The sequence below is a fragment of the Perca flavescens genome, chromosome 19 (genome assembly GCF_004354835.1).
Source record: "Perca flavescens isolate YP-PL-M2 chromosome 19, PFLA_1.0, whole genome shotgun sequence".
NCBI lineage: Eukaryota > Metazoa > Chordata > Actinopteri > Perciformes > Percidae > Perca > Perca flavescens.
Genome location: NC_041349.1, coordinates 16,438,876 through 16,465,627, shown reverse-complemented (window position 1 = coordinate 16,465,627; position 26,752 = coordinate 16,438,876). Strand labels below are relative to the sequence as shown.

Genomic DNA, 26,752 nt, shown 5'->3' with positions numbered 1-26,752 from the left:
ACTTCTCTACTTTAAAGAGAAACCACAGGACCCTGATGGTGCCAGATGCTCATCATGTCCACCAGATTATAGCAATGCAGGTAACCATTCGCCCCCGCCTCCAGTGCTTCACACAACCCCGCCTCCAGCTCTTGTGCTTCCACCTCCTGTTGCTTTGGCCCCGCCTCCACTGCTTCACACAACTCCGCCTCCAGCTTTTGTGGTTCCACCTCCTGCGGCCTCCCCCCTGCCTCCAGTGCTCCACGCAGCTCCGCATTCCGAACCTCTGGCTCCGTCTCCTGTGCAGTATCAATCTCTCCCTCCACTGCCACAGTCTGCTCTTCCCCCTGCATCCTCGCCTCCTAGTTTAGCGCCTGTAAACTACAACCTGGCATCTACTCCACAGTATCACCCATCCAACTCAGCCTTCACCTACCCTGTCCAGGCAATGTCATGCTCTGCTTCAGGCTTGCCTCAGTCCAATCCACAACAGCCACAGGCAGCTGCTGTGCTCCCATTCACCACCACATCCTACGGCATTCCCAAACCTATAATTCCCTGCTTTGAGAGCGGCAAAGAAATTGACTTTGCCTTATTGAAGATGGCGCTCGACAACCTGCTGAACAGCCATCTGCACCTGAATGAGCATTACAAATACCAAGTGCTCCTTGGACACCTGAAGTTACAGAGCGCGCTCCAACTAGCCAAAGCCTACATGCACGATCCAAGACCATATACAACAGCTATGCAAGCCCTAAAGGAGAAGTATGGTCAACCCCGTCAGCTCATCCAAAGTGAATTAGGTGCCATTCTTAACACTCCAGCCTTCAAGTTTGGTGACCCTGAAGCCTTTGATGCATTCGCCTTATCCATCCAGTCACTGGTAGGCATGCTTAAGACCCTGGAGGGTCAGAACGGCTACGAACTACGATGTGGATCCCATGTTGACCGATTACTGAGTAAGATGCCGCCAAGCTTATCGTGATGGGTTTGTGGAATACTGCCTGAACCAAGGTATTCTTCGGACAGGTACTGATCAAACTTACACTCTACCTGATCTGAGCTCCTGGCTACAGATGAAATCCCAAGCTAAGGGCATAGCAGGTCGAGCAGCTTCACTTTATAACTATGAAGCACCTAGGCCACTGAAGAAGGACCAACGTCCCTTCAACAAATTGAAGGAGAAGTCGACAGCATTCTTCCTCACTGCCAGTGGTGACCATGGCTCCAAAGGAGTCTGCACAACCAAAGTCCCCATCCAAATCCAAACCATACTGTCCTCACTGCAACAATAAAGAACACTTCCTGAACGCTTGTACAGAGTTCAAGAAACTGGACACAAACCAGATTGTGAGGTGGATTACGGATGGACAGCGGTGTTGGAAGTGTGGATGATCTCACAAGCCTGAGGTTAGCACCCTAAAGCGACCATGCAATACCTGTAAAGAGCAACACCTAACCGTACTGCATAATGCAGTCCAGCAAACCCAGAGGAGTGTCCTCATGGTGACTGCTCAGACTGCAAAAGTGTACCTGGATAGACCAAGCAGATCCCCCAAGGTGATGTTGAAAGTTGTGAAAGTCTTACTTCATACTCAAGACCGAGTACTCGAAACCTATGCAGTGCTAGACGACGGCTCGGAGCGAAGCATCCTCTTGCCACACGCTGTCTAACCTGAACCTCACCGCACAGCCTGAAACACTTACCCTTCGACCTGTTCACCAAGATGTAGTGCAGCTTCACGGTGCCTCAGTTGCTTTCTACGTGTCTTCCCTGACTAAACTTTCCTAGACTAAGTATCACATACGTCAGGCATTCACTGCTGACAACCTGGAACTATCGGAACATTCTTATCCAGTGAGAACTCTCCAACGGAGATATAAGCACCTCCGAAACCTGCCTTTGCCTCCTGTAGACCATGCTCAACCTCTGTTGCTAATTGGATCTGACACGCCTCATCTCTTGACACCCATAGAGCCGGTGGAGTTGGGCCCCTCGGGGGCCCATTGCAGTCCACACCGAGCTCGGCTGGTCACTTCAAGGTCCCACCAGTATCGACCAAGTTCCTGCATCTAAGCAGCAGTGCCTGTTCACAGCGACAGTCTCACCTACCTCTGAGCTCTTTAAGAACGTTGAACGTCTTTGGCAAATAGATACACTGCCATATCCGAGCAATGTCAATGTTGACGGGGTCCGAAGATATGCTACGCCGTTGCTTCGCCGAGCTGACTCCCCACTCTTCAAGCTCCTATGGAAGCAGTGTTGCCAAGTCTTTGTAGCACCGAGAGGAGACTTGCTAAAGACCCCCAGCGCGCCGAGGTCTATTGTTAGGAGATCCAGAAGCTAGAGAAGATGGGCTATATAGCAGAGGTTCCACCCGAGGCAGTGACATTAACATCAGAATCGTGGTTTATACCGCACCATATGGTGCGACACAACAACAAAGACAGGATGGTCTTCAACTGCTCCTTTCAGTATGAAGGAAAGTCTCTCAACGACCTTCTCCTTCCTGGACCTGCCCTAGGCCCATCGCTGCTACGAGTCCTCATTTGGTTCCGGCAGTACCCAGTTGCAGTGAGTGGTGATATCAAAGGTATGTTCCACCAGATAAGTCTTCTGCCAGCCGACCAACCAGTTCTACGCTTCATCTGGCGAGATATGAAGAGGGCCGAAGAGCCAAAGGTCTACGAATGGCAAGTCCTGCCATTCGGCACTACGTGCAGCCCTTGCTGTGTCATCTATGCCCTGCAGCGACACGTCCAAGACACAAGTGAGTCCAACAGCTATCTTGTTGATTGTGTCGAACAGTCATTCTACGTGGATACACCTTCCACCCGACATCAGATCCGAGAGCAGTGAGTTATGGCTGTCCCAATCCAGCACAGACCTTCAGGAGCCAATTCTTGGGCTACGATGGGATTGCCTCCGTGACAGCCTGAAGTACAAACATAGACCCGTGGAGAGAACTGAACCAACGTTGAGGAACGTTTACAAGGTACTTGCCTGCCAATATGACCCGCTAGGTTATATTGTACCAATTACCACCAGAGCCAAGATTCTAGTTCAGGATTTTTGGAGGGAACAAATCGGCTGGGATGACCCGATTCAGCCACAGAGCTGACAGATGGCTTGCTTGGGAACGGGAGATTCCAGACCTCATCCAGATGGAAATCCCCAGATGTTATGCACCAGCGTCTACAGACTCACCGACATCCAGCAGAGATCTGCACATCTTCTGCGATGCTTCTGAGAGGGCTTACGGGTCTGTTGCCTACTTAAGGACAGAAGACGCTCAGAAGGAAGTTCATGTCTCCTTCATCCTGGCCAGGTCTCGTGTGGCGCCAAAGAAGCAGCTGTCCATGCCACGGCTAGAACTGAGTGCTGTGCTTACCGGTGCTCAACTAGCCAGCATCCTCCACACTGAGCTCACCTTACCCATCAGGAAGATAACACTCTGGTCTGACTCCACCACAGTTCTACACTGGATCAAGTCAGAATCTTATCACTACAAGGTCTTTGTGGGCACACGTGTGGCAGAGATTCAGAGTCTTACAGAAGTGAATAACTGGAGACATGTGGATAGTGCAAATAACCCTGCTGACGACATCACAAGGGGCAAGACCCTGATTTCTTAAGACACACAGAAGATCACTGGCCGACTAACCCATCATCCCATCCAGCAATAGATGATAGTGAGTTGAAGAAATCCTCCTTCTGCGGACATGTGACGGTCACCACCTGTCCTCAACTCCCTGATGTCAGCCAGTTCTCCACATGGAAGGACCTCATGCGGACAACGGCACGGTCCCTTCACGGGGCGGCCAATCCGAACTCTGACTCACCCGGTGAAGCAGCTGTCTACATCAAAGCTGAGAATCTGCTCCTAAAACAGGCGCAGTTGGAGGCATTCCCAGAGGAGGTAAAGGCTCTCATCTCTGACCGACCCTTACCAACCTCCAGCCGTTTGGGTTCATTATCTCCCGAGTATGACAAGGATACAGGACTCCTCAGAGTCGGGGGAGGTTACGGAGAACGGAGCAGCTCAAACTAGACACCATTCATCCGATAGTGCTAGACCATAGGCATCCGCTGACCAACCTGCATCCTGGACCGGAAAGAGTGCAGAGTGAGCTGCGTCGTCGGTTTTGGATCCTGCGGGGGAGGGAAGCAGTATGCAATGCCAGACGTGGTGCGCCAATCCTTCTGTCCCTAAGATGGCGGATTTGCCACCTGCTCGCCACCCTTCTATTCGACTGGAGTTGATTGTTTTGGCCCCTTCACAGTGAAGATCGGACGCCGAACAGAGAAGCGTTGGGGCATTATCTTCAAGTGCATGACAACTCGCTGTGTACATCTAGACCTCCTGGAGAGCCTCGACGCTGACGCCTTCCTGATGTCTTTACGACAATTCATAGCCAGAAGAGGCAAACCCTTCGAGCTCTTGCCCGATAATGGAACAAATTATGTTATGCTAGTTCTCCGGTGGATATATTGTAATCTCTTTTGCCTTCTTAACGTTCATCTACCTCCCTGGTTTATTGCTGTGTGTAAATGACATAAGGTAAGATTAACAACATTATACTGTCTGACTGGATGCTAACGTTGTGTACTGTTTAGATGTGCATCAGTTAATGCTAACTCTGTTATTGTTATTAGCGTTGCTAAAGCTAATAAGCTAAGACCAGCTGTCTGTATGCATCGTGTGAGATAATTTGTGTACGTTACATGATTCCTGTGGTATACTTTAGTACCGAATATAGTCCTTTGCTACCTTACCTTTTTATTAGGTTTGTGTATATGTATTTGCGTTGCATATGGTGTTTGCTGTACTTATTGTTACTTTGTATTATTACAGACCACAGCCAAATAAATCAACCAAAACAGGACATCTGTATCCGTGTTCTTTAATGGGAACACCAACCCCACACCTTGCCACTCTAAACCAGTTTATTTCCTGGAGACAACCCAATCTCTCCTTTTCAATGCTCACACTACAAGATTTGAAAATAGTGGGGCATCACACACTACAAGATATTCTTAAGATTATCTTGCCAGATTTAGCACCTTTCGTGACGTGATCTCACGGGGAAGCGCATGTAAACAAAATGGATACTGTGTCACGGCAACTTGCTGTAGTAATACTTATTCTTTGTACCAATAAAAAAACAAAAGAAAATAAAACGAGCATGGACAATATTATTCAAACGGTGCGCTAGCAACTTTGTACACTCACCCGGTAGGTCCAAATCTGAAGCGATCTCTCCCCAGCTCTTGTCTTTATCATTCCGATTATGATACTCTTTTGATGATACATTAAACAGGCACTCGTGCTGTTGCCACATCTCCACCATCCTTTCTTCCAACTCAGTTGTCCACCGGACCCGTATTACAGCTGCTTTTTCGCGGACATTTTCAAAAGTTTCCGTCACTTCCGTCTCCTTTCAGACCTGTCTCTCATTGGCTATTGTTGAAGTACTGACGTAATCATAGTCGTTTCACGACCGATTATAAACCTAGATATCAAACATGTTTGATATTATCGGGGCAACCCCAATGTGCCTGCGAGCAGATCGGGAGGTGCAAGATTCGATCTGTGAACGCCTCACATTACCAGATAATCTGCGCCGAACATCGGAACCGATCGAGGTCCTCGACAAGATTTTTTTTCTCAGATTCTCGGGAGGGGTAAATCTGGCATAAATCGGCCTTAAACAGTAGTGTGAGCAAGACTTTAGGTGGGTTCTGGAATGAAAAGAAGATAGGTTAAAGAACAAATGTTTTTTCACACCGCAAATGCTAGATTTCTAAAGGTGTTTAGTCAAAATTGATCGAGTCAAGATACTTTAGGATCTGAGTGGCTTACCACCTGCTTTGATGGGGAAAAGCCTGCTATACAAGCAAAACAGAAATGGTTGAAGCGGTCATTTATTTTGAAGCTTGTACTCTTTGGTTTCCTCCAGGGTAGGGGTTCTTAAACCGTTTAATGTCAGCCCAAATAAATATGCCTTAGACCACAGTTGGATGAAGGCCAAAACTAGAGATGCCAGTGGTTCAGTTGTAGCACTGAACTACATATTTTAGGCATGCTTGTTGAGCATCTGTAAATGCAGAGGTTTGGGATTTAGCATTTTGTACTGGGGTTAGCACTACAGCATGTTTTGTGCTGAGCTAATGGCTTACCTACTGAAATACAACTCTTCAACTCAGCAGTAGCTTTCTACTTTATTCGGCACATGAGCGAAAAGTGTACCACGTGTAAGATCTGAGCTCAGAGCATACACGGATGAATGAGTTGCGTTAACTGTGATATTCTAAGCCTGGGGCTGTGGGTGCGGTTTGAAACCTTTTGTAACATAGCCTTATTAATATTTTACTCCACAACCCTGGTGTGATAGCGAGTGCTGCACCTAGACACCCATCCATGCACACATACTCTCACTGCGAACAACACTCAAATAAAGTAGAGCTGCCACTTTGACCCCATTCCCCTTCTCTTACAAGTGCTTCCTTCATGAAGTTGCACAATTCCCTCTTTTCTCTCTGCCTCTGTGTGTGGGTTTGTGTGCTAAAGGCTTGGAAACTGCTGTGGCTGCTTTTTAAATAAGCAAGGAGAAAGCGCATGTTAACCAATTGTTCACATGCTTGTGATGGTTATTTATAAACTAATTTGATAATAAAGAATGTCCCTATTTGTAACCCTTTAACACATGACCGTAGTTGAGGTGCAAGTATTACCACTGACTGAGTATTTATTGATGTCCTCGCTTGTTTTCTGGCATCTTTATTTACTTTCTCATTTGCATCCTTCCACTTATGATTTTAAGGTAATCTGTGTACTGTAAACTGTATATGTGTTCATCCAGGTATCTAAAGTGGTGGTACAAGAAGACCCAGGTGGAAAAGAAAGCTCCATTTATTGATATGTTTGGTGCCCAACCCTTGCGTCAAATATATGGTGAGTCCAGCTCTATCTTACAACAGAGTGAGAGTTATATGCTGAATGGTTGAATTTTAGACACACATGTGGTCCAACATCTACGGTTTTATCAACATGTTTCAGTTGTGTGGACTGATGATCAATTTTGTGTAATCTTGGACCAAAACCAATTTTGAACCTTCAATTTTGACCAGTTAAGGTCTTAATAGCAATTGAAATGTGACTGAATCCAAGTTGACACCGTACTCTAATCTGCAGGTGCTCCACTTGGCGGTATTGGAGGAGGCACCATCACAAGAGGTTGGAAGGGGGAATTCTGCAGATGGCAACTAAACCCTGGGATGTACCACTACAAAACTGTCACAGCAAACCAGGTATGTAAGATCTCAAATAGACAACTCACGTGATGCTCATGCATACTAAATTATAAAGAATAACTAAAGGATATTTATCTGGCTGTATATATATGTATTTTGGTCCACGGACAATGGCTCCCTGACTTATTTGAATCTTAGTCCAGCAGCCTGTTATGTCAAGGTTTATAAGAAGTCGCATATTTCTTGACAGGGTGGTTTAGATAAATAGATCTCTCTCAAAACCATCATTCTCTCAATCCATAGGACAGCCCCTATCCAGTACCAGCCAAATGCTGAAGAGAAAATATTTAAACGGTTCCCTGCAGTTAATCCACATTATTGGATCTATTTTGTCCTTTTGTGGTGTTAATTTCCTATTCACCTGAGTAACTGGCCAACAACTAAATGCCACATGAACATATTTCAGGAAGATAAGGCTGCTTTCACACTCGCATCGGTCGTCGGACGGTTTTGAATTGGGGTAGTGCGTTTAGGCTGCGGCGGTGGGGCTGAAGAAAATGTAAAAAAAAGTTGAGAATTGACGAATGAATGAATTCACATTATTTTCTTTTTCTTAGTTCACAGTGTGTTTGCGACGTGGTGGGCAAACAGTTTACCAGCAGGTGCTATCTGTAGAGCGTCCTCCCACACTACAAGGTTGGAACTGGGGCTACTGCGGAGAGTATGCTTTCTATCACGCCTTGTACCCCCGCGCCTGGACAGTCTACCACCTGCCAGGACAGAATGTCACCTTAACCTGCAGACAGATTTCCCCAGTCATCCCCCATGACTACCAGGTAACAGAGGCATCCCTGGATTTCATACAGTCCAATAGAGTTATGATACTTTTGTTGCAATAGGCATTAAACATTTTTAATATTGTGGATTTAAGAAAATACAAGAAGGACTTAAAATTTTGAAAATGGATAAATTCCAAATTCAACCATCACATCTTGGCCATTAAGACTAAAATTAGACCGATATTACCTTACAGCAGTCAGCAGCAGAATATGTTGGCCGATAAGTAACAAGAAATTGCAGGAAAGAAATGCCAAACTAGTTTTGAGGTAAAAAAAAGTGTCACCATTACATGGCAAGGGGATTTTTTTCCAACTGTCATATCTAGTTCAGTAGCTTGGTCACAATACTTAGTGTTTATACTTTATGTTTTAAAAAAGATAACTATTGACTATATGTTATTATCAGTATTGGCCTAACAAATCCAGTATCAAATATAAGTAAGAGACTTGAATGTCTTACTCCTAAGAAGTCCAATTGAATTTGCACAAACAATAAATAGTATAGTTGCTGAAAAGCACACAAGCTTGTCAAAATAAATGTGGGCTAATGATTCACCTACTCTACATTACAGCTTCTTTAAGCCAAGCAGTCAGAGAACTTCCTTCTTCAGGATCATTATTGATCTTTGCTCATGTTGAAAAAATATTAATTACAGAAAATACATTCTAACAATCTGCTTGCATACTTGTCTTTTTTTTTAGTTTTTTTTTATTGCTAGGTTCAAACGGTGTATGTATGTTGACATTCTGGTTCTACAAAAGTTTTCTACAAATTCCACCATGTATATCTCCTTTCTCTCAGGACTCTAGTCTCCCAGTGGCAGTATTTGTGTGGGACATAGAGAACAAGAATGACTTCGCTCTGGATGTCTCCATCATGTTCACTATGGTCAATGGGTCGGGACACAAGGACGACAAGAGCGGGGGACACTGGAATGAACCATTCCACCTGGAGAAGGAGGGGGAGGCGGTGTCTGGGGTCTTGCTACATCACTGCCCTGCAGTGAACCCTTACACTCTGTGCATCGCAGCCAGAGAACAGGTTTGATTTACAAGCTTATGATTTTTAGCAGCTTCAAGGTTTTTTGTAAAATGTTGTACTGTACTGTAGGTACAGTAGCTGCACAAACAATTATCAGGGAACAAACAGGATTTGCAACAATAGTCTCGGTTATGTGGAATTATAATAATCAACTGGTTGTGAAATCTGTGGTGTTAGTGAGAATTAGGTTTTAGATTTACTGTGTGTGTGTGTGTGTGTGTGTGTGTGTGTGTGTGTGTGTGTGTGTGTGTGTGTGTAGCCCGACAGGGAGGTCAGTCACCAGACAGCGTTCAGTCCAAAGGGAACCTGCAGCAGCCTGTGGAGTGACCTCATCACTGACGGACGGCTGGACTCTCCTACAGGTGTGAAGGGATGAGACAGATTCATAATAAAACAGATGTCTGAATTTGTTTTCTCAACATGAAGCAGAAACATGAAAAACAAGTGGAAAGTAGAATGAAAGAAACTGATACATAGTAAAACACCCACAATAGCAACACATCACTTGAGCATTAAACATTGTGAGCAGATATGACAAAACGTAAAATAGTAATTGGTGTAACTCTTTTCAAAGTAATAGTTCAATAAATAACAGCAAGTACATAATCTAATTTTTGTGCAAAAAACAGCGATATTTTATCGAGTTGACTCAATGAATAAATAAGTGGTGACTAAAGAGCAAGAGCTAAACCACTCCATTTCTTTAAAGTAAAAAGGAGGTTGTTTACCAATTTTGTGATATTTTCTCTATATGTCATTATTTTTAATACGGTTCTGTAGTGATATATAGTTTTGAGTTTGATGGAGATGCCAGGTATGACCCACGTTAACCTCCCTCTCTGACTAACCTCCGCAGGATCCAGCCCGCCGACGCCTAAGGGAGAGAAGGTGGCAGCAGCGTTGGCTGTAGGCTGCTCAGTGCCGGCTCAGAGCCATAACCGCCTGGAGTTCTGCCTGGCCTGGGACATGCCCACCATCTCCTTCGGCTCTAGAGAGAGGGAACACATCAGGTACGTCAAACACACAGAAAACGCACATACTCTGAGGTACTTTGCTGAAATGTAAAAGCTGTGGTTTGTCATAGCTACAGCTATCTTTCTCCCTGTTTTTCTATTACATGTGTTGCTTTTAACTGAAGAAAAGACCACACTAGTGTTTCTTGTTAACTTTCTTTGCTGTGGTTGTTTGGTTTGGGTCACTTTCAGTGCTGGGTACAGTGTCGAGCGTTAACTAAGCTATTGGCTGTCCAATATACTTTCAACGCCGTGTCCTATTTCAAAGCCTCAGGCCCAACTGACACACCTTTGACCTCTATGTGGAATATTATGTAATGCAAGGCAAAAGTTAGACCTTCTAAGATACAAGACTTTTAAAATGTTAATCAAAATACAATGTTTTCTGCTTTTTGTATTAGCATTTTTTGAACATGCAGTGTCTCTAACATTAGCTTTTGGCTTTTCTGTGTGCAGGAGATACACGCGTTACTTTGGGACCAAAGGGGACGCGTCCCCCTCGCTCAGTCACTACGCTCTAACACACTACACACAGTGGGAGAAGAGCATTGAGGAGTGGCAAAGACCCATACTGCAGGACAGGTAGTCTGTAGGTTACGTGAGAAATAAACACTAGTTTATCAAAAACGATAAATTACAATGACCTCAATACCAATCAATAGTTTTCCGTCTATGAATGCTTAGAATGTGTTTATCCTCTCATCTTGGCTTGTGTTGCAGTTCTCTCCCCTCCTGGTATAAGTCAGCCCTGTTTAACGAGTTGTACTTTGTGGTGGATGGAGGGACGGTGTGGACAGAGCTACCAGAGGACGCTGATGTCAGTGGTGGGTTGCGCAGCAAGGACGGGGGTCTGCCAGCTCAACCTGCTGTCATCAAGGAGTTTGGCCGTTTTGCCTACCTAGAAGGTAAGTGCCAAAGAAACGTGTTAGTCCGTAAGACTAGACACGACAAATAATGAATCGATTAGTTGATGGACAAAGAAATTCTACCGCAACTAAGCAAATAATTTAACATTCCCTGGTTCCAACTTCTTTAATGTGAGGATTTTGTGCATTTCTGTTAGGGTTGGTATGGTTCATGAAAAAACATCCGAACCGTTCGGTCCGCTTGTCTCGGTTCGGAGCGTGTGTGTACCGCACGGTTCGACGCATGCGCAATGTAGCCTCATGCCCATCAGGTGCCCGTATGTGACCTCAGTGTGTTTCCTTTTCGAGTGAAAGAAGAGGTGTGGACGAGTTACCAACAAAACGTACAGCGAAAGACCGTGCAAAACATTTCAGACCGTCCTGCCAACCTGTATACTTTTTAACATCAATGTATGCTGAGGAGGACCTGACAGCTATGCTCGTTGTTGTAAGTGCAATGATAAAGTAAAGTCCAATAAGTACTTTATCAAACCGTATGAATGTGTGTCCCAGGCCAGGCCAGGATAGGAAATTAACCAACAACATAAATTGTGTTTATGTTTAACGTATTCTGACTTATTCAAAAGACGGAGCTTTAAGAGTTCCTCTCTTTTTCTTTTAAAGGAAACCATTTTTGTAAGAGCTACACTGAAGTAGGCAGTTCGATAAATGCAAGTTATTTCAATTGATATTCTGTAATATTTCAATCTTCATGGGCTAAAAAGGCATATAAGCTCCTGTAAATGGCAATACACATTCTCCTTTTTTTTGCCAAATAAATTAAAAGCATGTTGAAATCATCAATGTCTTCCCTCTTGCTGTATCAAAATCTCACCTAGCTTTCCTCAGAGATGGTCCCAATAATGTGCTTAAAGTCAAGTCAAATTCAGTTTGTGCATGATTACATGATATAACTACATCATTATTTAATACTGTATCCTACATTGTGGATAATCAAGCGATGTATCATATGCTGAAGTATATTTCTGGAGCGTTAAAGATTAAAAGAAAAAATAACAAGAACCATACAGAACCGAAAACTGTGACCCTAAAACGGTCGGTGATAGTAACCAAACCGTGGGTTTTGTGAACCGTACCACCCCTAATTTCTGTTTTATATAATTGTAAACTGAATTGGGTTTTGGACTGTTGGTCAAACAGAACGAGATTTAAAGACATTACCTTAAACTCTGGGGAATTATATAATCAGAATTTTTCACTACTTTGACGTTTTATAGACAAAACTATTTAATAAGTTGCAGCCCTACTGCAGTTTGTTAATCAAGGTCTAGAAACTATTAACGTTGATCACGTTGTTGGCTTTCATTGATTGCAGTTCACAACTAAATATTAATGTGAAGTATCTGATATTAAAGTGAACTAGAAGTGGTGTCCAAAAAAAAAATGTGTACACAAAATGCTACATACCAAAGCATGATCCTTCATGCTAACACTTGCTTAGCAAAACTCATGCATTTGTTTTTGTTTATTAAAAAAAACAGATCTGTCGCACAAGAGAAACTAAATTGTATTCGGTATTCAGGGTTGGCAAAAGTAAAAAAGAAAGATCTGCCTATATTAAATAGGTGACCAACATTACTGTTATTGTTGTTTCCCAGGTCAGGAGTACAGAATGTACAACACATACGATGTGCACTTCTACGCCTCCTTTGCACTTATCATGCTGTGGCCCAAACTTGCCTTGAGTGTGCAATACGATATTGGTGAGTGAAGTGCTGTTATCTTAAAGTGATGGTTCGGAGTAATTTCACCTTAGGGTCCTTTGCACCATGACCTCGAGCCAAACCCCCCCCTCCCAAGCTTTTTTTCACCTGGGTCTAACATTGGGAGAGTTGGCGTAGAGTAGCGTTATCAGCTGAATAGCTTAGTGCAGGCGCTAATGGATCCAAGAGTGCATCTTGTACATTACCCCACTAATAATGCCCGAAAGGATACCAAACGTCTACAGTAGTCCAAATGGGTTATGTACTCATAAAACAATGGATTGGAAAGTTTGTAAGTACACTAGGAGTTTATTTAAATAATCTGCTGCTGCTGCCGGCAGTAAGACGAGTGCTTAGGGATGTCTACACCGAAAAGAGATACAACAAAAATATATATTAATTTAACTTATTTTTTAAAAGTGCTGTAGTACAACTAGCAGGAGACAAGATATAATTGAGGTACGTTTGGAGACACTACCTTATTTAATCATTAAATTAATAAATATTTTTATTATACTCTCCCAATGTTCGACCCAGGTGAAATAAGCTTCTGGGGGGTTGTTTGGCTCAAGGTCGTAGTGCAAAGGACCCTAGGGTGAAATTACTCCGAACCATCACTTTAATGTTGTATCAATTATCTAAGCATGTGTATTTGATAAAGAGCAATACCAGGGCAAGGGTTTATTTAGGGGCATTAATCTCTTGAATACCTCTCAGCTGGCAGTGTGGTTCAGCAGGACCCCACAGAGAGGCTCCATCTGATGAGTGGCCGGTATTCTCCTGTCAAGGCCAAAAATGTGGTTCCTCACGACATAGGAGACCCAGGTAGGAGAAAGACAATCTCATTAACTACAGGGATAACTCAATGTTTGATTTTCATGGGGTTCAGTGCATTTCTGTAGCCTGGTTGACACCAGACCCTTCTCAGTTGTAACTGAGAGTGGGGAAGGTTAATTCACAGCCCATTTCCAAAGGGGCATCACCAACGGACACCGCTCAAATGCCTCTGGGCGCAATTGGATAGTAATTCAACCAATCAGACCAACGATCCGGGCGACGTGGCAGCGGCATCAACGGGTTGCTGCGCTTCGGTGGCTGTCACGTTGAATGTGAACAAAAAGCTGTGCTTCTGTGCTGTGCTGATATTTTAAACTGGCTTAAAACCGGCATTTTTACCGTCCTGAATTGTCTCTCAGTACAACATGATGACTCTGTCCCTAGATGATGAGCCATGGCAGAGGGTAAATGCCTACCTCATCCATGACACTGCAGACTGGAAGGACCTGAATCTGAAGTTTGTCCTGCAGGTCTACAGGGACTTTCATCTCACACAGGACAATCAGTACCTGCAGGACATGTGGCCCGTCTGCCAGGTATAACTGATCCATATAGTCTGCTTTAGGGCTGAACGATTTGGGGGCACATTCCTGCCAGATATTGCAACTATGATTCGATATGCAATGGTTTTTTTTTAATGTTTTTTTAAGCTACATCTTGCACCTTCTACGATAATGTTAAATAAAGTAATTCAAAATAAATGAAAGATACACTGAATATGTAACATTATTCCAGCATTTATCGTATGAAAAAACAGTAAATATAATAATGAAAAGAGGAATAAAAAAATGTTAAATCAAATGTGACCCCAAACATTCAACTAAATATTTCACATTCTATCGTCTTCACGATTGGCTAATCGCATTCTTTCAAATCTCGATTTTGATTTGAAAATGATTAATCGTTTAGCCCTAGTCTGCATTTCAGACTAGGGACTGTAGTGGTAACACAAAACACAAGTATACTGGATTATATGGTACTTGCTCAGATTTTTGTTCCACTCAACTATCTTATTGTGGTTGTTCTGCTAGGCGGTGATGGAGTCAGAGATGAAGTTTGACCTGGATGGAGATGGCCTGATAGAGAACTCTGGATATGCTGACCAGACCTATGACGGTTGGACGGTGACTGGACCAAGGTGAGAGGATGAAAAAACATGGTTGCCCTGAAATCAACACTATCAGTAGAGATTAGGTTACAGAAATGTCTAGGTGAGAGAGTATCCCTTGTTCTGAGTACACAGGACTCTCTCCCTTGGGTTCTCTTATATCCCAGTGAATCTTAGTGCTCTGTGATAATACCCAGTCACTATTTGCACACAGTCCACACCTAATACCATTAAAATATTCAAATTCTATTAACAAATTAGTAACCTTAAAACAATGAATACTTAGCTCCCAAAAATGTAACCCCTCTATTTTGATTTAATTAAATCTAATCTAATCATTAAAATCTATTTTAATTAATGTAGCACTCCTCATAGAAAAACTACTGAATGATAATTGCATAAATGCAGTAAATGCATAAAACTTCAAATTAGGGCTGTGCAATTAATGGCAATTTTAAATCGCCATTGCAATTTTGGCTCTTAATCACAAACACAGAATAATCAAGAACATTTTTATTTTTTTGCACGTTACGTTTTGCAAGTAAACTCTTATTTTGTCTTGTATTCTGAATGAGGAAAAAGTATGAAGGGAAATTTCAGAGTTCTAGGTGTTTTTACTGTTTACTCTTCACTGTTTTTTTAAGTTCAATAATTGCAACATCTTTCCAAAAGACAATGAGTAATTGTGTTATCACGATTTCAATATTGACCAAAAATAATGGTGATTATGATTTTTATTTTGTTATTTTTTCATAATCGAGCAGCCCTACCTTAAGTCTGAATTGGATGGCAGGGGGAAGGGAGAGGGGAGAAGGAAAAGGAAAAAAGCATGACACCTGACAAAGAAGGAAAATGAGTTGTGCATAGCTGCAGTGCTTCTCTAACTGTGACCTGAGGGCCAAGGTTGAGTTCAGTACTAAGCTTACAGCAAGGTTACATTTGACTCAAATTCCACACTCTGTTTTGACGTGAGAGAAGTCCCATTAATAAACCTATTTTCTCTGGTGTGGTTTTGTGTATTTGTGTTCTACAGTGCGTACTGTGGTGGGCTGTGGTTAGCGTCCCTGTGTGTGATGTGTAAAATGGCCAAACTGGTGGACAATGAGGAGACATACCAACGTTATAGAGACATCTTGGACAGGGGCAGTGCTGCTTTTGACAAACTGCTGTGGAACGGTAAGTAAATACCTATAAAATATTTATATGGAAAGGGTTCACTCAGTTGCATTTAGTGGATATTTAAAAACCTACAAATTATGTATTGTGATAAAATCTTGTGAAAAGCTAAATAGTGAGAGGCATGACAAACTCATTTGCTTATTCCCACATACTGTTACACACATCAATGATAAAAAATAAATTGGCTTGAGACATAAACTGCCTTTCCTTTACTTTCTATTTTCCTTTCATGTTTAGGCAAGTACTACAACTATGACAGCAGTGGGAGAGACCTTTCTAATAGTGTCATGTCTGACCAGTGTGCTGGCCACTGGTTCCTGAGAGCGTCTGGGCTGGGAGAGGGAGACTACCAGGCAAGTTAAAACACAAGCTCCACCTTTTTAAACTGTAGGCATTAAGCCCTGCTTTTAGTAGAGGAGCTGTTTAGCCCTTCCAAAGCAATACAAGATGACATGGGGTACGTCCCATAGCACTTAAATTGCATCCCTGACTCCTCCACTTGCCTCCCTTCCTCGTATCTTAGTCCCTCCCACCGAGGAGGATGATTGAGATTTCTCTTGGCACAGCTACCAGAAGACTTACAACTTTCAGACAGGTTGCTCACGTCACATCTACGTCGTCTCTCTCAGTTGGAGGCTGCGCAGTAACGCTCAGCGCTCACCGGAAAAGTGCTTCTAATATCCTTCACTGGTCTCCGTCCAGAGCAACGGGATCTGTTGGTCCAGTTTATCTACTGTGTATGGGTCCAACAAAGACAAGGAAGTCCACAGGCAAATCCAGCCAGTTCTTGGAAAAAATGCCACTCTGTTTACTCCTCTTCTTCTTTGTTAGCAAGATGGCGCCTGTGTTTGGTTTGGCCGCTGCTGCATCACATCTGTGTCAACATTCCATGTTTGTACTCGTCTTATTTGTTGTCATATCAGCCCTATCGTCTAACGATTGCATCTCTGCTACTCGGACTTATGATCGACGATCGTTATTGGACATCAGAGTGTCTATGGAAGCTCCTGTTTACATCCAGGAGCCCTGGTAATCCCATGGAGAGACCGCGGAGACGGGGCTGCAGAGCTGGAGCTCAGGTCAAGACCAGGCGAACTTTCTGGACGGGGGTTCTCTGGCCTTGTCGCGGAGAACGGTCCCGGTGGTTGCGGCAGGTTTCCCTCCAGGAAGCTGGTGGAATTTTGCCTACTCCCCAGCCGCAGTACCCACGGATGTTTCTGCCCGTTGGACGGGTGCCTCTTCTGTCCCAGCGATGTGCTGGTGGGAACGTGGACCTGCCCAGACTGCCGATACAGATTGTTGCTGTGCTGTCTGACCAGAGACTGACCGCTCGCCGCAGCTGGAGATCACGTGACCGCGTCGGCTGTTTACGGTCCGTTCCGTCACAATCAGCTGTTGAGGATGCCGGTCTGCCATCATCATTAAGGCTTGCCTTGCTCAATGCTCGTTCCATTTCTAATAAAACTTTTATTCTCAACGAGCTTTTTACTAGTGAGAATATGGATTTTATGTTCCTTACATAAACGTGGCAAAGGGAAAATGAGTTTGTTCATTTAAATGAGCTCTGTCCTGTTGGCTGCTCTGTTACTGGGACGCCCCGCATGGCACGCCGTGGAGGTGGGCTTGCTGCTGTGCATCGTGACAGATTCATATGTAGAGCCATAAACTCTGAAAGTTTTTCCTCTTTTGAATCACAGATGCTCAAAGTAGGTTCTTTTAACACTTTTTATAGTGTGTTGATCTATTGCCCTCCCGGCCCGGCAAACGTCTTTCTTACTGATAATGACTTCCTATCGTCTATCATCAAACTGGAAAAAGTCTTAATTATTGGAGACTTTAACCTGCATATTGATGATTCTACATGTAACACAGCTGCTGATCTCCTTTCTATCACAGACTCTTTTAATTTTACTCAACACGTTACTGGACCTACACACATTAAGGGTCACACCCTGGACCTTGTCTTCTCTCTTGGTCTAGATATAGCAAATGCACGTGTGGAAGATGTTCTTGTGAGTGATCATAGTTGTGTGTTTTTTGAGATTAACTTTCCTCTTGATCCTCCGCCCCTGAGAATTAGGGCCCAAAGGCGGATTATGAATCATGATGCTGCTGAGAAGTTCTCTGCCTTGTTCGACCCATGTTCTCTGATGGGATTCATTGATGCAGATGTTTTTATCCAGTCTTTTAATACTCAGTTTTTAACAATTTTAGATAAAATAGCACCAGTTAAATCAAGCATTATCCCTCATAAAAAATCCTGTCCTTGGATTGATGAAACAATTCAAAGTTTTAGGAGAAATTGTAGAAAAGTTGAACGTCTCTGGAAAACTACGAAACTTGTGGTTCATAGGATTCACCTTAAGGAACTAAGGGTTACTTTAAACGAGATGCTGAGAAAGGCCAGAACTTGTTTATTTTCTCAGCTTATATCCTCAAATAAGCACAACCCCAGAATTTTATTTGACAACATCAATGCTTTAGTGTCTCCTTCTGGCCCACAAGCAAGTGTGTCTTCTAAATCGGACTGTGATGAATTACTCCACTTCTTTGTGAATAAGATCAGAGATGTTAGGACCAACATCTTACCATCACTTCCTCAGAACTCTGCATGTGACTTGTCTCCCGCTCATTTTTGGTCCACTTTTAAACCTGTGACACTGCATGACATCATTTCTCTGCTACAGACTTTGAAACCCTCATCTTATCCTATGGATGTTGTCCCTACTGTGCTATTTGTACAAGCTTTTGACTCCATTGGCCCCTGCATTGTTGAGATGCTAAATACTTCACTTTTAACTGGTGTCGTTCCTAGTTTTTTTAAACATGCTGTTGTTAAGCCTGTACTTAAAAAGCCCACGTTGGATCCACTTCAACCTAAGAATTACAGGCCAATATCAAAACTACCTTTCATGTCAAAAATTTTAGAAAAAGTTGTAGCAGAGCAACTCACCCTTTTCTTAGAGAAGCACGAGCTGTTTGATAAATTCCAGTCTGGTTTCCGTAAAAGGCATTCTACGGAAACTGCACTTCTAAAAGTCTCTAGTGATATTATGATGTCAGCTGATTCAAAGGATTTTACAGTTTTGGTCCTATTGGACCTTTCTTCTGCGTTTGACACTATCGATCATACCATTTTGATAAATAGACTTTGTGATCTGGTTGGGATGTCTGGATCAGTTTTAAAATGGTTCTCATCCTACCTTTCTGGTAGACGTTTTAGTGTTCATGTTAATCAGATATTGTCTGAAACTGCAGAGTTGTTGTTGTGGGGTACCTCAGGGGTCTGTCTTGGGACCTATTCTGTTCCTCTTGTATATATTTCCTTTAGGACAGATAATTAGTCAATTTAGTGACATATCGTACCATCTCTATGCGGATGATATCCAACTTTACTGTTCTTTTAAGGAAACTGAGTTCTCCAAACTTTTGTTTGTCTAGTATCAAACAGTGGTTATGTGAAAACTTTCTGCTTTTGAACTCAGAAAAAACAGAAACTCTAATTATTGCCCCTGAAAGTCGTATGCCTGAGATAAAGCATCATATTGGGGACTTAGGCTTGTCTGTCCAGCAGAGTCTCAGGAGCTTAGGTGTGGTTTTTGACTCAGCTATGTCGTTGGATCACCACTCTAAATTATTAGTTAGGAACTGTTTCTTCCACCTGAGAAATATCTCTAAGTTAAGACCACTTGTCACTAAGGATGAATTAGAGATGATCATTCATGCTTTCATTTCTTCACGCTTAGATTACTGTAACAGTCTTTTTACTTGTCTGAGTAAGAATCAGCTTTATCGTCTCCAGACTGTTCAGAACTCTGCTGCAAGGCTTTTAATGCACATTAACAAAAGAGAACACATCACGCCTGTTTTAGCAGCACTTCACTGGTTACCAGTCCAGTATAGAATTCAATTTAAAATTCTGGTCATTACTTTCAGAGCCTTGCACGGTCAAGTTCCTTTCTACATCTCTGATTTGATACAGCTACATACCCCCACCCGTAGTCTGAGATCATCAGGTCAGATGCTATTAGTGGTTCCCCGCACTAATTTTAAAACTAGAGGGGATCGGTCATTCCAAGCAGTGGCTCCTAGGCTGTGGAATGACTTGCCTCTCTCGCTACGTTGTGTGGATTCTGTTGAATCTTTTAAAAAGCAGCTGAAGACTGCTGTTCAAGCAGGCTTTTACTTAGTCGATGGGTTTTTTATGATTGTTTGTTACATTTTCTATTTGTCTTTCAATGTGCTCGTATTGTGACTTCTTGTGTTGAATTGCATTTCATTGTGAAGCACTTTGTGATTTTTATCTGTGAAAGGTGCTATACAAATAAATTTTACTTACTTACTTTTACTTACTATATATGTCGCTGTTTTTCTTTTTTGAGCAAAGACATCCAAATACTGGATTAAACTTTCAGTTACCTCCTCCTTTAGCTACTCTCACTCCTCTTTCTGTTCTCCTCCATGCTGTCTGTTAGTTTTCCCCAGCTCACAGGTGTGTCTCATTAATCACCTTCCTTTCAAGGTTGAAAAGGGCTATTCTGTACTTTTTCTTTAACCCCCTTTCTGCTTTTATACATGCATAGTAGCAAAATAGCTTTTTGAAATTTAGAAACCAAAAAGAAACGCGTCGGAGTACTTTAAGATTTATGATGACTAAGCCATAAATAAAGGCTTTGTATTTTTCTAAAAGAGAGTGCCTTGGAGTTTTCTTTTTGGTTTCTACATTATGATTATCCCATCCAAAGAGCACCTCAAGCTAATTTTGAGTCCTGGAAGCGCTCCACTACAGACATTTGATAAAGCTTTTTGAAATTTGTTGGAATGTTGTAAATATGTCTAACTGCACATAGTAAATCGTTTTTTTTGTTTTAATGTTCATGACCTAACATTTTTTGCTTTCCCTATGCCAAGCTGCAAATTATACATCAATAACGTCATGTTTTCACATGAAGACATGCATCAAAGCTTTGTGGTTTCAGCATCATTTCCTCTCTCCCACCAGGCTTTTCCAAAAGAAAAAATCCAGAGCGCACTAAAATCTGTCTTTGAGTTGAATGTAATGAGCTTCGCTGGAGGCCAGATGGGGGCAGTTAACGGCATGCGTCCTGAGGGAGTGCCCGACCGCTCCAGTGTCCAGTCAGATGAGGTCTGGATTGGAGTAGTGTATGGACTGGCAGCCACTATGATCCATGAGGTGTGTGTGTGTTTTAGTATCTACACTGTACCACAATAAAGTATATATTGAAACTGATATTGAAAAATTGAAAATCCCAAGTAATTTATCATTCAAAGGCCTACATTCTTAAGTTTTCAATGGTTAAGTCTTAATATATAGTTAATCATAAAAAATCTTAATATACTGTATATTAATATATAATATATTATATTAATCTAAAATGATCTGTTAACTATGACTCCAGCTTCATATTAAAGGGACAGCTATAATAGCAGTATTCAATCTTCCCACCTAACTCTTGTGAAGAAAGCAAATGAGCCTATTTCCCAAAATATATAACTTTTCTTTAAGTTTCCACATATGTTTTGTTTAGGGACACTGCCCTAGAAGTAATAATAATTAATTACATTTATATAGCGCTTTGTCATAAACACCCAATTGTGCTTCAGGGTGGGGGGACTATTCTCTACCACCTGGGTGATGCACCACACATCAGCTCAGTAGAGAGGGAGGGGAACAAGTTCTTGGTGGTGTAGGAAACCCGAGCACACCAGCCGGTCCGCAGATGTTCTGCATTCAGTGGAAATCTGGAGTATTTGTTGCGTTCTCAAGCCGTGTGTTTCCAATGCGCATATCGATTTGAATTATGTTTTTATATCTTTATTTGCCCTCACAATCCCATACCACTGTCAGGGTTGCAACTGAAATAATAGGCTAAAGCAATGACCGTTTATGGAAAGCACAAGCGTAATTATGGTCCGATCTTGTGCTTGACTCATGGGGAAGTGATATTAATAAGAGTTGTGATTTAGGCCGGTTACACACTGCCTGTGTGGCATGAGCGTGGCGTTTATGTTGCGTGTCTACTGCATGGATTTTTCTGTCTTTACACACCAGAAATGTGTCTGACGCAGAGCTGCTGCTGCTAGCCTTGTCTGGACACATGTAAAAAAATCGGTGTCTGTTCTATTTCTAGCAGGCACGCGGTTTGTCTGAGACGCACGTGTCACGCAGGCAGTGTGTAAGCTCTAACCTGTTAACATGGGAGCCGAAATGTAAACTGACACGCCACGCAGCTGACACGCGCACGCCACGCATCCAGTGTGTAACCGGCCATACGCATAAACAGCGTTGGCTATTTATTTTTTTTTTTCTTCCTGTTTTAGGAAGCAGCGACTGTATTGCGTTTTGCCTGTAAAACTGCGTCTGTGTTCATATTTATGTAGAATTATAGTTTGCTCTTATTTAAAATATGCAGCTCTGGTAGATGTTTGCGATTGGTCATGCTGTGCAAACACCGCCGCTTTTATGTGAATGCCCGCGTCGCTGGATTGGGAAACCCTGGGTTGATAGAACTGGTTGTTAACCACAGTCGTGACACAGCTTATGCGGGAGCGCGGTTGTTAGGTTAGGTGAAGCCTGGTAACTGAAATAAATCCAGGGCATGTTGATCTTGCTTCGTAGTACAGGCCTCGGGACGACCAGGGTTCAAACCTGGTACCTTCTTGCTTTGAGGCCACAGTGCTGCAAGCAGAAGTAACTTGATGTTTGCCTGGCTGGTTGTATTGACTGTGTGGCATTAACTAAAATACTGCCTCACACCTCTGCGGCTGTCTTTTTGTTCTCAGGGCATGCTGGAGGAGGGTATGCGTACGGCGGAGGGTTGCTACCGAACTGTTTGGGAGAGGCTGGGCATGGCTTTCCAGACTCCTGAAGCCTACTGTGAGAAGAGCATCTACCGCTCTCTGGCGTACATGAGGCCTCTGAGTGTCTGGGCCATGCAGCTAGCCCTGAACACCTCGCAGAAGGATCAGACCACATCAGCTCAAACTGGAGCCACAGACGGGGAGCAGGGACGGGATTTGAGAGTAAATCAGAGCTAGGATCTGAGCCATTAGACTGGTGAGATTGGAGAGGTACAGTGAGTTCCTCTGAAAACGACTTCCAAACTCTACTGCAGCCACCACCACCCCCCCCACCGCTGCTCTGTTTGACACACCTTCAATTTAATGCTCTACAGTTTATTTTGCTTCAAATGTTTGAGACTCAATGTCAGAACTGTGATTGTTTCTGCTTGAAAAAGTCAGTAGTAACTGTAGATTATGGTATTGTTAGGTGAGGAGTTTACTTTTTTCAGAGACTGCAATTTTTTTTTTTAAATTGTGCGGTGTTGGGTGGTAGCCAGGCTATGTCAAAATCAGAGCCAGTCTGTATTGATAATAAAAATTGACCTTGTGTTTCAGCAACATATTGTCTGTTTGCACGGACACACATGCAAGCACTACATTTCACAATCCTCAATAATGTTTGCATATTTTGGATAAGTTTATATGCTAAATATTTGAGGACTGTGTTATTATACCACTCACATGTAGTCATTGTCTTTTTAATAGCATTTGGTGCCTTGTTGCATGTTGGCCATATCTACAGTATATTAATATAGTGGCAACATTTGCAATGTTTTTCAAAATCATGCTAAATAAATTTCTGAATGAGATTCAACAACAGGTTCATTGTGTTAATCAAAACATATGATTTTTATTTTTTTTATTTTTTTTTAGGAAATACAAATAATTAGCTGCTTGAGGTGATTAATGTCAAACCTATTCAAAGACCTTTGTGTTTTATTGTTTAAGTCTCCAAGATTGATAAAATTAAATTCAAATATTTTTTCAACAAGCTACTGGGACATCAGAGTTTATTGAAGTTAAAGTTACTCAAGATACAGACGGATTAAAGGAAAAACTGAATAAATTAATGGAGAAACCCAACAAATGAGGACAAGGAATCGCTGCATGGTATCAACAAAGTGGGCATGTCTGTGAAGGGGAGACACATAGGTATTTCTATTCTGATATCTTCAGGCGAGTGGTCAAGGCATTAATTTGGCTGGTGATCTGGCTGTCAGTTTGTAGAAATGCTACAAAAAGTTGCTGTTCTTTGCTCCTGTGTTTCTTAACTAAGATTGTGTTCATTTAATGATGCAAACACGCTGTTAATCTTTATGCGTGTATCGTTTCCTGAATTTAGAGCTCTAATGCTGCTAACACAGCTTTCTATATTTTTTGTTAGTTTAATTTTCTGTTATCTGGAAAAAGATAAGTTCCAATTATAACAGGGTTTGTACACCTTTTCCAAGGTCAAATTCAAGCACTTTCAAAGTCCATTTTAAAGCTTTTTCCAGCACCTTACACCACCGTAAAATATATACCAATACATAGTCAAAATTATTATTTAGTGTTTTTCACATTAAAAGACATAATACTATAAACAGCCAAAATTGTGTTTCGTAATAGCAGAAGGATCAGATATTTAAGCAAAACACAAGTTTTATTTTTCAAAATGTATCACTGTCTAAGTAGACTTTGCTTGCTATCTAACCTGCCTGAGTCAATGTAAAAACAATTACCCCCAAAAACATCACTCGACAGGTTCACTTCACTAACCCTGAATTATCACCTTTTTAAAATGTTTAATCTCTTCATGGTTCCTAACATAACATACAGTAAGACAGCTATGGAGAGGAGCACTGAGTGGGAGGATCTGAGCCAAATGACATGCAGCTGGGTCATTCTGGGTCAAAATACTGACATGTTTGTCTTCCAACCTACAAAGTTTGGGCTGTCTATGAATTAATGTCCAAATATTGCTTCCCAGATAATGTGATTTGCAGGCTGTAAAACTTTAGTAATTTCAAGGGCTAAAAATATGAAGAGACAGGAAACAGCAATATTTTACAGGCCTTGGTTTTGGGACACATTCTTGATATAGACTAGGTTTGAACAAAATCTGAGAAAGCACAACAACAACCTGTAATTCCATTTTAACCCAGAAGACTTGACAGTGCACAATGCCTTGCCTGATAAAAATGTACTTCATTGCCAAGACATATACATGCTGGAATATCCATCCATCCATCCATCCATCCATCTTCGTCCGCTTATCCCTGGGGGAGCAGCTCAACAGGGGAGCAACATTAACCAGCTCCGACTGGGGATCGGCGTTCCCAGGCCAGGTTGGAGATATAATCCCTCCACCTAGTCCTGGGTCTTCCCGAGGCCTCCTCCCAGCTGGGCGTGCCTGGAACACCTCCCTAGGGAGGCGCCCAGGGGCATCCTTACCAGATGCCCGAACCACCTCAACTGGCTCTTTTCGACGCAAAGGAGCAGCGGGCTCTCCGAGCTCCTCACGGATGACTGAGCTTCTCACCCTATCTCTAAGGGAGACGCCAGCCACCCTCCTGAGGAAACCCATTTCGCCGCTTGTACCCTGGATCTCGTTCTTTCGGTCATGACCCAGCCTTCATGACCATAGGTGAGGTTTCCGGTAGATCGAGAGCTTTGCCTTCTGGCTCAGCTCTCTTTTCGTCCTGGCGGTGCGATAGATTGAATGCAATACCGCACCGCGCGATTCTCCGACCAATCTCCCGCTCCATTGTCCCCTCACTCGCGAACAAAACCCCAAGGTACTTGAACTCCTTCACTTGGGGGTAAGGACTCATTTACCTGGAGAAGGCATTCCATCGGTTTCCTGCTGAGAACCATGGCCTCCGATTTAGAGGTGCTGATCCTCATCCCAACCGCTTGACACTCGGTTGCGAACCGATCCAGTGAGTGCTAAGGCCGATGATGCCATCAGGACCACATCATCTGCAAAGAGCAGCGATGAGATCCCCAGCCCACCAAACTGCAACCCCTCCCCACCCCGACTACGCCTCGATATCCTGTCCATAAATATTACAAACAGGATTGGTGACAAAGCGCAGCCCTGGCGGAGGCCAACCCTCACCTGAAACGAGTCCGACTTACTACCGAGAACCGGACACAGCTCTCACTTTGGTCATACAGAGATTGGATGGCCCTAGTGAGACCCCCTCACCCCATACTCCCGCAGCACCTCCCACAGTATCAAGACATATACATGCTGGAATAGAGCAGTGTAAATATTGCATAAGGCCATCCTCAACCTTACAGTAGGCTACTTGTACGACATGATTTCTGTTCAGCAATTAACGATTGTTGTTATGCACTGGGCTAATGTTTGCAGGTTTTAATTTGCGGGTAGTTTAACGTTACAGTAACTGATGTAACTTTGGCTATGTTTACTGCATATTCCACAAATGAACATGCCATAATGGACATGCAATACTAAGATTACATTATCACACCAAGTACTCTCAGTAACTTAGCCTGCGAATTCCTAGGTAGAAGTTACTAGCGTCAACAAATAGGCGCTAACTGGCGCTAACATGTACAGTAGGCTTAGGGTGACCAGACGTCCCGGTTTGACCGGGACAGTCCCGATTTGACCGGGACAGTCCCGATTTTGAAGTTAATGTCCCGAGTCCCGACAAAAGCCTGTTGGGACGCTAAAATATCCCAGTTTACACCAGGAGCAGCGTGAGCCCATTTTGCATGGTCTTCAGCCCTGAATGTAAATTTGTCCGGTTTATTTTTCCGAGGCGAATAGAACGGGCAGCTACGTGCGGGGTCCGACCATGCTGTATTTGTTGCTATCACCTATCAACCGTCTCTCCGTGAGGAAAGCTGTGAAAGCCGGGTGAAGTTTTCGGAGGAATCATAGCCAAATCAGTCTAATACATTGATGCCATCAACACAAAGTTTAGGAGCGCAATACTAATGATTTAGTTAGAAGTTCCTGTGACGTGATGTTTACAGTTTATGGTTCAGACTCA

General features: G+C 42.9%; 1 protein-coding gene across 1 annotated transcript in view; it reads left to right on the top strand.

Moving 5' to 3' along the window:
- Positions 1-23,556, top strand: part of gba2 (glucosidase, beta (bile acid) 2) — a 28,880-nt gene extending 5,324 nt beyond the window's left edge. Inside the window, exons 3-18 of the mRNA XM_028606226.1 lie at positions 6,844-6,935; positions 7,176-7,291; positions 7,852-8,070; positions 8,876-9,115; positions 9,375-9,477; positions 9,972-10,125; positions 10,585-10,710; positions 10,849-11,033; positions 12,653-12,757; positions 13,475-13,582; positions 13,979-14,130; positions 14,626-14,732; positions 15,736-15,878; positions 16,119-16,234; positions 20,884-21,075; positions 22,686-23,556. Coding sequence (XP_028462027.1) covers positions 6,844-6,935; positions 7,176-7,291; positions 7,852-8,070; positions 8,876-9,115; positions 9,375-9,477; positions 9,972-10,125; positions 10,585-10,710; positions 10,849-11,033; positions 12,653-12,757; positions 13,475-13,582; positions 13,979-14,130; positions 14,626-14,732; positions 15,736-15,878; positions 16,119-16,234; positions 20,884-21,075; positions 22,686-22,940 — 2,413 coding nt within the window. The 3' untranslated portion in view covers positions 22,941-23,556. The remainder of the gene's footprint in view (positions 1-6,843; positions 6,936-7,175; positions 7,292-7,851; positions 8,071-8,875; positions 9,116-9,374; positions 9,478-9,971; positions 10,126-10,584; positions 10,711-10,848; positions 11,034-12,652; positions 12,758-13,474; positions 13,583-13,978; positions 14,131-14,625; positions 14,733-15,735; positions 15,879-16,118; positions 16,235-20,883; positions 21,076-22,685) is intronic.
- The last annotated feature ends 3,196 nt before the right edge of the window (positions 23,557-26,752 follow it).